The sequence below is a fragment of the Oncorhynchus masou genome, unplaced genomic scaffold (assembly GCF_036934945.1).
Source record: "Oncorhynchus masou masou isolate Uvic2021 unplaced genomic scaffold, UVic_Omas_1.1 unplaced_scaffold_4836, whole genome shotgun sequence".
Classification (NCBI taxonomy): Eukaryota; Metazoa; Chordata; class Actinopteri; order Salmoniformes; family Salmonidae; genus Oncorhynchus; species Oncorhynchus masou.
The window spans coordinates 1,146-12,664 of record NW_027011231.1 but is presented as its reverse complement, the minus strand read 5'-3'; the positions used below and the strand labels follow the sequence as shown (position 1 = coordinate 12,664).

The following is an 11,519-nucleotide window of genomic DNA, read 5'->3' as shown; positions in this document are numbered from 1 at the left end:
TTGATACTCCAGGTTTTTTACATGATGTATCCAGAATTAAATGGAATAGAATGGAATTAATCCCTGATGTTGAATTAGCCTTTTCTTACTTCCACAATGCTTTCCAGGATGTACGCAATAGGCCCCTTTAAATAAATTCAGGATGAAGGGCAGAGAGAATCCCTGGTTTACTGAGGAACGTACTAAAATCACAAGGGAACTAAATGCTATGTGGGATAAAGCAAGAGGGTCTGGTTCAGCAGATGATTGGACGTCTGAAATATGGGTGTGGCTTTGATCTGAAAAGTGAAAGCAGACCACTACCTGAAATCTAATTGACTGGTGGTCATCTACCTTGCGTAGGTTTAAACACTGGTATACACTGATTTATAAGGCCATATTGTAGGTTTAAACACTGGTATACACTGATTTATAAGGCCATATTGTAGGTTTAAACACTGGTATACACTGATTTACAAGGCCATATTGTAGGTTTAAACACTGGTATACACTGATTTATAAGGCCATATTGTAGGTTTAAACACTGGTATACACTGATTTATATTGGGTAAAATGCCATAGTTATTTTTTAGTCAGGTCAGTAAATAAATATAAATTACAGTCCCATTCTGATTTGCTTCTAACAGAACCAAGAAGTAGAACAGGTCCTGGTGGAAATAGTTTCAGTTACTAAGCAACGAGGTTCTGGAATTCTCTCCTGAACATTTTAAAATGTGATGATCGAGTTTCATTGGTGGAGTTTAAACACTTGATCGATGTATATATCATAGAAGAGTGTTATTGTTTTTAGGCCAGCTGTTTTTAGTCAAGATGTTTGTGTTTTTAATGTAATATGTAATTGTTGTACTGTATGTGTGTTTATAGTGTTGTTTAATGTTGTGTTAAATAAAAACTATAATAAAAAATTAATACAGATACTGTATGTAGAACCATAGTAAAGACCAGTATGGACTATCAATACAGGTACTGTATGTAGAACCATAGTAAAGACCAGTATGGACTATCAATACAGGTACTGTATGTAGAACCATAGTAAAGACCAGTATGGACTATCAATACAGGTACTGTATGTAGAACCATAGTAAAGACCAGTATGGACTATCAATACAGGTACTGTATGTAGAACCATAGTAAAGACCAGTATGGACTATCAATACAGGTACTGTATGTAGAACCATAGTAAAGACCAGTATGGACTATCAATACAGGTACTGTATGTAGAACCATAGTAAAGACCAGTATGGACTATCAATACAGGTACTGTATGTAGAACCATAGTAAAGACCAGTATGGACTATCAATACAGGTACTGTATGTAGAACCATAGTTAAGACCAGTATGGACTATCAATACAGGTACTGTATGTAGAACCATAGTAAAGACCAGTATGGACTATCAATACAGGTACTGTATGTAGAACCATAGTAAAGCCCAGTATGGACTATCAATACAGGTACTGTATGTAGAACCATAGTAAAGACCAGTATGGACTATCAATACAGGTACTGTATGTAGAACCATAGTAAAGACCAGTATGGACTATCAATACAGGTACTGTATGTAGAACCATAGTAAAGACCAGTATGGACTATCAATACAGGTACTGTATGTAGAACCATAGTAAAGACCAGTATGGACTATCAATACAGGTACTGTATGTAGAACCATAGTAAAGACCAGTATGGACTATCAATACAAAGTGACCATTTAGAATGAGGCCCAGTTCAATGAGAGGAAGTCTTAACAGAACTGGGGGATGACAGACAGGAAGTGGGGGGGGTGGAGATCCAATATATTTTTGTGCCAAACACTAAAGCATGATAATGTAATAAATCTACACCCTATTCCCTACGTAGAACACTACTTTAGACCTGGTCAGAAGCACCGTAGTGCACTACGTAGGGAATAGGGAACCATTTGGAACAGAGACAGTAATTCCCCTGAACATCTTCCTCTTCCTCATCTGGTTTCTTGAACAGCCCTTCACTCCTCCCCTCTTCCTCCCCTCCTCCCTCTTCATTCTATTCTATCAGCCACACCACTAGCTCACCTCCACACAATACTTTTACAAGTTAAAGACACACCTTGGAATAAATAACAAAGGAAAACTATTACTAGATGAAGTTGAGTGTTTTTTATTATTTCCCATCACCATAAATCATATTTAATCACTGAACAGTAGCAGACCTAACTTCATCTGTTCCTGACTCTGGATAGTGGATTAAAAAGACCATCAATCTCCAATGATATTAAAGTACTATTCTGAACATTACTGATATACTGAGTGGCAAGTCAAGATATCTGCTGGTTTTATTGTTTGGTCAACAGCACCACCTGCTGGACAGGTTTAATGTTGCTGGACTGAGCAGTATGGGAGGATGAAAGATGACACATTTAGGGCCGGTTTCCTGGACATCTACATTGAACATACTGTTTAGTCCAGGACTAGGATTCATCTGTGTCTGGGAAACCAGACCATATAGTTTAGTAGAAAGGAAGTGATACCAGCTTGTAGTGGGCTGACTAGTCCTGAATTGTCCTTTAGTTCCTGGACCATTTTCCATGCAGCTCCAGGTGACAGAGAACACATCAATTAGGACCGAGCCAACAAGCTGATCAATGATACTGAGGAGAATTACATAGAGACAGAGAACCAACTGAGAAAACATATCAATGGTTCTGAATGACAACCAATATACATCAACACCAGACATCATGATTCATGGAAATGTACAAGATTAAAACATTGCATTGAATTTTAATTAGTAACAAATCAGTTTACAGTTTAACCAGCTCAGCAGAACCATTATAATCATAGAGCCTAAACCCAGGATAGAGGGGCTGAGTGAATGTGGTCTGGACTCTGTGGAGGAGGGTCATTGTGTCAGAGACACTGTAGAAGGACAGAGTACCTGCCTTGTGATCCAGGTACACTCCTACTCTGGAGGACTGAGGGCCTGATACTTTAGTCACAACATTATTGTGTCTGAAACAATAACCACCACTATTGTAATATAAACTCCAGGACTTGTTATTGTATCCAAATCCACCATCTCTCTCTGTTCTGCTGATGTCTTTATATGAGACTGCTGTAGCAACACCACCAGTCCTCTCCACCTCCCAGTAACAGCGTCCAGACAGACCCTCTCTACACAGAACCTGCCTGTAGTTGGTGAATCTGTCTGGATGGTCAGGATATGGTTGGACTTGGTCTGTATAGGTCACCTTTCTGTTCCCTTCAGACAGAGAGAGGTCTGTGTGTGCTGTGTTTGGGTCCAGTGTGAGCTGACAGGAATCTGGGAGAAGAGCAGAGACCAACGAGGGGAGTCAGAACAATAAGTTAAGTCAGATACTGTATCTCCCCTGTCTTTGATTAGAGCACAGCAGAGATCAAATCAGAGAAATATGAGGAGTCAGATAGAGACCCAGTCTTTGATTAGATCTACTATTGCTATATATTTCTAGAGGGATTGTTAGGAGTGTCAGTAAAAAGAGACTGTTAGTTACTTCACAATAAAGAGACTCACATTGTAACAACTGTTCTCTGGTCTTGGGCTCTGGAGGCAGTACAACATCCACTATATTCACTACAGACACACAAACACATTGACAGAGAGAGGGAATGTTATCATCAGACCATATTCCACATGTATATGACTAGTAGGGAACTTTCAATGGTCTAAAGTTGATGTTCTTATTGTTTTCAACACACCTGTAGTGGAGATCTTGGTCCATTCTCCTTTAAGGAAGTCTTCTAGTTTCTCTCTCAGTTCAGACACAGTCTGACTCACATCAGAGAGAGACTGATACCTCTGGAGAGAGAGAGAGAGAGACTGATACCTCTGGAGAGAGAGAGAGAGAGAGAGAGAGAGAGAGAGACTGACACCTCTGGAGAGAGAGAGAGAGAGAGAGACTGACACCTCTGGAGAGAGAGAGAGAGAGAGGGACGGACAGAGAGAGAGAGAGAGAGAGAGACGGACAGAGAGAGAGAGAGAGAGAGAGAGAGAGAGAGAGAGAGAGAGAGAGGGACGGACAGAGAGAGAGACAGAGAGACGGACAGAGAGAGAGAGAGAGAGAGAGAGAGAGACGGACAGAGAGAGAGAGAGAGAGAGGGACGGACAGAGAGAGAGAGCGAGAGAGAGGGACGGACAGAGAGAGAGAGAGAGGGACGGACAGAGAGAGAGAGAGAGGGACGGACAGAGAGAGAGAGAGAGGGATGGGACAGAGAGAGAGAGAGAGAGGGACAGACAGAGAGAGAGAGAGAGAGGACGGACAGAGAGAGAGAGAGAGGGACTCTGGAGAGAGAGAGGAGATGGAGGACAGAGAGAGAGAGAGACGGACAGAGAGCGAGAGAGAGGGACGGACAGAGAGAGAGAGAGAGAGAGACGGACAGAGAGAGAGAGAGAGGACAGAGAGAGAGAGAGACGGACAGAGAGAGAGAGAGAGGGGGACGGACAGAGAGAGAGAGAGAGAGTGAGACAGGAGAGAGAGAGAGAGAGAGAGAGGGACGGACACAGAGAGAGAGAGGGACGGACAGAGAGAGAGAGGGGGGACGGACAGAGAGAGACAGACGGACAGAGAGAGAGAGGGGGACGGACAGAGAGAGAGAGAGGGGACGGACAGAGAGAGACTGGAGGGACGGACAGAGAGAGAGAGAGGACGGACAGAGAGAGAGAGGGGACGGACAGAGAGAGAGAGGGACGGACAGAGAGAGAGAGGGGACGGACAGAGAGAGAGCGGGGGAACTTTCACGGACAGAGAGAGAGAGGGGGACGGACAGAGAGGAGAGAGGGGGACGGACAGAGAGAGAGAGAGGGGACGGAGGGAGAGAGGGGACAGGACAGAGAGAGAGAGAGGGGACGGAGAGAGAGGACGGACAGAGAGAGAGAGAAAGAGAGGGGGACGGACAGAGAGAGAGAGAGAGGGGGGGACGGACAGAGAGAGAGAGAGACAGAGAGAGAGAGAGAGGGGACGGACAGAGAGAGAGAGAGAGGGACGGACAGAGAGAGAGAGAGAGGGACGGACAGAGGGAGAGAGGGGACGGACAGAGGGAGAGAGAGGGGACGGACAGAGAGAGAGAGGGGGACGGACAGAGAGAGAGAGGGGGACGGACAGAGAGAGAGAGAGGACAGACAGAGAGAGAGAGAGAGACAGGGACGGACAGAGAGAGAGAGAGGGGACGGACAGAGGGAGAGAGGGGACGGACAGAGGAGAGAGAGAGGGGGACGGACAGAGAGAGAGAGGGGGACGGACAGAGAGAGAGAGGGGGACGGACAGAGAGAGAGAGGGACGGACAGAGAGAGAGAGACGGCCAGAGAGAGAGAGGGGGACGGACAGAGAGAGACAGGGGACGGACAGAGAGAGAGAGGGACGGACAGAGAGATAGAGGGACGGACAGAGAGAGAGAGAGGGGACAGACAGAGAGAGAGAGAGGGGACGGACAGAGAGAGAGAGAGAGACAGACAGAGAGAGAGAGAGAGACGGACAGAGAGAGAGAGAGAGGACAGACAGAGAGAGAGAGAGACAGAGAGAGAGAGGGGGACGGACAGAGAGAGACAGAGGGGGGACGGACAGAGAGAGAGAGAGAGAGGGGGGACGGACAGAGAGAGAGAGAGAGAGACAGAGGGGGACGGACAGAGAGAGAGAGAGAGGGACAGACAGAGAGAGAGAGAGAGAGAGGGGACGGACAGAGAGAGAGAGGGGGACGGACAGACAGAGAGAGAGGGGACGGACAGAGAGAGAGAGACACGGACAGAGAGAGAGAGAGGGACGGAGAGAGAGAGAGAGAGGGACGGACAGAGAGAGGGGGACAGACAGAGAGAGAGAGAGGGGACGGACAGAGAGAGAGAGAGAGGGGACGGACAGAGAGAGAGAGAGAGGGGGACGGACAGAGAGAGAGAGAGAGAGACAGAGAGAGAGAGAGAGGGGGACGGACAGAGAGAGAGAGAGAGAGGGACGGACAGAGAGAGAGAGAGAGAGGGACAGAGAGAGAGAGGGGGACGGACAGAGAGAGAGAGAGGGGACGGACAGACAGAGGGACGGACAGACAGACAGACAGACAGAGGGAGAGACAGAGAGAGCGAGGGACGAACAAACAGAGAGACAGGACAGAGAGTGACGGACAGAGAGAGAGAGGGGGACGGACAGAGAGAGAGAGGAGGACGGACAGAGAGAGAGAGGGGGACGGACAGAGAGAGAGAGGGGGACGGACAGAGAGAGAGAGGGGGACGGACAGAGAGAGAGAGACGGACAGAGAGAGAGAGAGAGAGAGGGGACGGACAGAGAGAGAGAGGACAGACGGACAGAGAGAGAGGGGGACGGACAGAGGGAGAGAGGGGGACGGACAGAGAGAGAGAGGGGGACGGACAGAGAGAGAGAGGGACGGACAGAGAGAGAGAGAGGGGCACGGACAGAGAGAGAGAGAGGGACGGACAGAGAGAGAGGGGGGACGGACAGAGAGAGAGAGGGGGACGGACAGAGAGAGGGGGACGGACAGGACAGAGACAGAGAGGGGGACGGACAGAGAGAGAGAGGGGGACGGACAGAGAGAGAGAGGGGGGACGGACAGAGAGAGAGAGGGACGGACAGAGAGAGAGAGGGGACGGACAGAGAGAGAGAGGGGACGGACAGAGAGAGAGAGGGACGGACAGAGAGAGAGAGACAGGGGGACGGACAGAGAGAGAGAGGGGGGACGGACAGAGAGAGAGAGAGGGGGACGGACAGAGAGAGAGAGACGAGAGGGGGACGGACAGAGAGAGAGAGAGAGGGGGACGGACAGAGAGAGAGAGGGGACGGACAGAGAGAGAGAGAGGGGGACGGACAGAGAGAGAGAGGGGGGGCGGACAGAGAGAGAGAGGGGACGGACAGAGAGAGAGAGGGGGACGGACAGAGAGAGAGAGGGGACGGACAGAGAGAGAGAGAGACGGACAGAGAGAGGAGAGGGACAGACAGAGAGAGAGAGGGGGACGGACAGAGAGAGAGAGAGGGGGACGGACAGAGAGAGAGAGAGGAGGACAGACAGAGAGAGAGAGAGAGGGACAGAGAGAGAGAGGGGGACGGACAGAGAGAGAGAGAGGGGACGGACAGACAGAGGGACGGACAGACAGACAGACAGACAGACAGAGGGAGAGACAGAGAGAGGGGGGACGGACAGAGAGAAAGGACAGAGAGGGACGGACAGAGAGAGAGAGGGGGACGGACAGAGAGACAGAGGGGGACGGACAGAGAGAGAGAGAGAGGGGACGGACAGACGAGAGAGAGAGGGGACGGACAGAGAGAGAGAGGGGACGGACAGAGAGAGAGAGGGGGACGGACAGAGAGAGAGAGGGGACGGACAGAGAGAGAGAGGACAGGAGACACAGAGAGAGAGAGGGGACGGACAGAGAGAGAGAGAGAGGGACGGACAGAGAGGACAGAGAGAGAGAGGGGGGACGGACAGAGAGAGAGAGAGGGGGGACGGACAGAGAGAGAGAGGGGGACGGACAGAGAGAGAGAGGGGACGGACAGAGAGAGAGAGGGGGACGGACAGAGAGAGAGAGGGGGACGGACAGAGAGAGAGAGAGAGAGAGAGGGACGGACAGAGAGAGAGAGAGGGACAGAGAGAGAGAGGGGGACGGACAGAGAGAGAGAGAGGGGGACGGACAGACAGAGGGACGGACAGACAGACAGACAGACAGAGGGAGAGACAGAGAGAGCGAGGGACGAACAAACAGAGAGACAGGACAGAGAGGGACGGACAGAGAGAGAGAGGGGGACGGACAGAGAGAGAGAGGGGGACGGACAGAGAGAGAGGACGGACAGACAGAGAGGGGACGGACAGAGAGAGAGAGGGGACGGACAGAGAGAGAGAGAGGGGGACGGACAGAGAGAGAGAGGGGGACGGACAGAGAGAGAGAGAGGGGGACGGACAGAGAGAGAGAGGGGACGGACAGAGAGAGAGAGAGGGGGACGGACAGAGAGACAGAGAGGGACGGACAGAGAGAGAGAGAGGGACGGACAGAGAGAGAGAGGGGGACGGACAGAGAGAGAGAGAGGGACGGACAGAGAGAGAGAGAGAGAGAGGACGGACAGAGAGAGAGAGACGGACAGACAGAGAGAGAGGGACGGACAGAGAGAGAGGACGGACAGAGAGAGAGAGGGGGACGGACAGAGAGAGAGAGGGGACGGACAGAGAGAGAGAGGGGACGGACAGAGAGAGAGAGAGGGGACGGACAGAGAGAGAGAGAGGGGACGGACAGAGAGAGAGAGGACGGACAGAGAGAGAGACGGACAGAGAGAGAGAGAGGACGGACAGACAGAGAGAGGGGGGACGGACAGAGAGAGAGAGAGGGGGACGGACAGAGAGAGAGAGAGAGAGAGGACGGACAGAGAGAGAGAGGACAGAGAGTGAGAGGGGGACGGACAGAGAGAGAGAGACGGACAGACAGAGGGACGGACAGACAGACAGACAGACAGAGGGAGAGACAGAGAGAGCGAGGGACGAACAAACAGAGAGACAGGACAGAGAGGGACGGACAGAGAGAGAGAGGGGGACGGACAGAGAGAGAGAGGGGGACGGACAGAGAGAGAGGGGGACGGACAGAGAGAGAGAGGGGGACGGACAGAGAGAGAGAGGGGACGGACAGAGAGAGAGGGGGACGGACAGAGAGAGAGGGGGACGGACAGAGAGAGAGAGGGGACGGACAGAGAGAGAGAGGGGACGGACAGAGAGAGAGAGGACGGACAGAGAGAGAGAGACAGGGACGGACAGAGAGAGAGAGAGGGACGGACAGAGAGAGAGAGAGGGGGACGGACAGAGAGAGAGAGGGGGACGGACAGACAGACAGAGAGGGACAGAGAGAGAGAGACAGGACGGACAGAGAGACAGAGAGGGGACGGACAGACAGAGGGACGGACAGACAGACAGACAGAGGGAGAGACAGACAGAGAGAGAGGGACGAACAAACAGAGAGACAGGACAGAGAGGGACGGACAGATAGAGAGAGAGAGGGAGGGACAGAGAGAGAGGGACGGACAGAGAGAGGGACGGACAGACAGAGGGACGGACAGACAGAGAGACGGACAGACAGAGGGACGGACAGACAGAGGGACGGACAGACAGAGGGACGGACAGACAGAGGGACGGACAGACAGACAGACAGACAGACAGACAGACAGAGAGAGAGAGGGAAGGACAGGCAGACAGACAGAGGGACGGACAGACAGACAGAGAGAGAGGGACGGACAGACAGAGAGAGAGAGAGGGGGGCGGACAGACAGAGAGAGAGAGAGGGGCGGACAGAGACAGAGGGACGGACAGACAGAGGGACGGACAGACAGAGAGAGATAGGGACGGACAGGCAGACAGAGAGAGAGGGACGGACAGGCCAACAGAGAGAGAGGGACGGACGGACAGAGGGACGGACAGACAGAGGGACGGACAGACAGAGGGACGGACAGACAGAGGGACGGACAGACAGACAGAGGGACGGACAGACAGACAGAGGGACGGACGGACAGACAGACAGAGAGGGATGGACAGACAGACAGACAGAGAGGGACGGACAGACAGACAGAGAGAGAGTGACGGACAGGCAGACAGACAGAGGGACGGACAGAGAGAGAGGGACGGACAGACAGAGACAGAGGGACGGACAGACAGAGGGACGGACAGACATAGGGACAGACAGACAGAGAGGGATGGACAGACAGACAGAGAGGGATGGACAGACAGACAGACAGAGAGGGATGGACAGACAGAGACAGAGAGGGATGGACAGACAGACAGACATAGAGGGATGGACAGACAGACAGACAGAGAGGGATGGACAGACAGACAGACAGACAGAGAGAGAGGGACGGACAGACAGAGAGAGAGGGACGGACAGACAGAGAGAGAGGGACGGACAGAGAGAGAGCGAGAGAGGGACGGACAGACAGAGAGGGACAGACAGACAGAGAGAGAGAGGGGACGGACAGAGAGAGAGAGGACGGACAGAGAGACATTTCCCATGAAGTTAATTTCATATCACATGTAACAAGACAGTTTAGTTACCTGGAGGAAATGGATGTGATCCTCTGTGTGTGAGAGCTGCTCCAGCTCAGTGCTTCTCTTCCTCAGCTCAGCGATCTCCTGCTTCAGTTGCTCCAGGAGTCCTTCAGCTTGACTCACTTGAGCCTTCTCTTGGGCTCTGATCAGCTCCTTCACCTCAGAGCTCCTTCTCTCAATGGAGCGGATCAGCTCAGTAAAGATCTGATCACTGTCCTCCACTGCTGACTGTGCAGAGCGCTGGAGAGAGAGAGAGAGAGAGAGAGAGAGACAGACAATAGGTTTAGTAGTAGTCTCTCTACACCTCATTGAGTCAGACCTCTGCCACCCTGCTCTCCAGGCCTTGTCCTCCATCCTGGACAGACAGGTACAGAACACCTCTTGGTCCTGCTCTACTCTCCTCCCTCCTGGACAGACAGGTACAGAACACCTCTTGGTCCTGCTCTACTCTCCTCCCTCCTGGACAGACAGGTACAGAACACCTCTTGGTCCTGCTCTACTCTCCTCCCTCCTGGACAGACAGGTACAGAACACCTCTTGGTCCTGCTCTACTCTCCTCCCTCCTGGACAGACAGGTACAGAACACCTCTTGGTCCTGCTCTACTCTCCTCCCTCCTGGACAGACAGGTACAGGACACCTCTTGGTCCTGCTCTACTCTCCTCCCTCCTGGACAGACAGGTACAGGACACCTCTTGGTCCTGCTCTACTCTCCTCCCTCCTGGACAGACAGGTACAGAACACCTCTTGGTATATCATATATATCTCATATCATCATTCAGAACTTTAAGCATATCTTTGGGAGGAGGTCCAGCCTGTTTGACAAAGATAAACAAAGATTTTTCCAATTTTTGCTTACAAAATAATCAAATGTAATGTTTTTTACCAAAAACTCTACATGGACAGCAGAAAGCTGTGATCAATTAAATACAACGTTAAATTATCTGTGTCATTTATAGCCTGGCACAGATAGTAAAACTACATTAAATACAACGTTAACTAGATATTATCTGTGTCATTTATAGCCTGGCACAGATAGTAAAACTACATTAAATACAACGTTAACTAGATATTATCTGTGTCATTTATAGCCTGGCACAGATAGTAAAACTACATTAAATACAACGTTAACTAGATATTATCTGTGTCATTTATAGCCTGGCACAGATAGTAAAACTACTGTAGCGACCCGCACAGACAGCTGTGTGTTATGTGTTCGGCTAGTAGCTGGTTGTGTTGTACTTACCAGTTCCCAGTGTTCGCGGGGTCCGACATGCCAATCAACCTGCTATCTGCCAATCACAGGAATGCCTGGGATGTTCTGATGCCGGGCATCCTGGTGGTTGGCGGAGTGGCGTGGAGGGGGCGGGGCATTGGAAGTTAAGCTTCAGCCTTTGTTCTCTCTCTGACGTCTGGGCTTCACAAGAGAAGGTCCCGATTGGCTTGTGGGGTATCTTTCATTTATTTGGCGTGAGCTCAGGCCAAACAGTAGCC

General features: G+C 51.1%; 1 protein-coding gene across 2 annotated transcripts; it reads right to left on the bottom strand.

Moving 5' to 3' along the window:
- Positions 1–2,238: 2,238 nt before the first annotated feature.
- LOC135535342 (tripartite motif-containing protein 16-like) lies at positions 2,239–10,962 on the bottom strand. Of its 2 annotated transcripts, none has more exons than XM_064962005.1 (4): positions 10,034–10,962; positions 3,713–3,842; positions 3,528–3,587; positions 2,239–3,296 (listed from the first exon to the last, which is right to left on the bottom strand). In XM_064962005.1, the coding sequence occupies exons 1-4, from the start codon at positions 10,379–10,381 to the stop codon at positions 2,779–2,781; spliced, it is 1,056 nt and encodes a 351-aa protein (XP_064818077.1). In that variant the 5' UTR covers positions 10,382–10,962; the 3' UTR covers positions 2,239–2,778. The 2 variants fall into 2 exon arrangements, with proteins under 2 accessions (XP_064818077.1, XP_064818078.1); XM_064962006.1 differs by having other exon boundaries at positions 2,242–3,296; positions 3,713–3,812.
- Between the last annotated feature and the right edge of the window lie 557 nt (positions 10,963–11,519).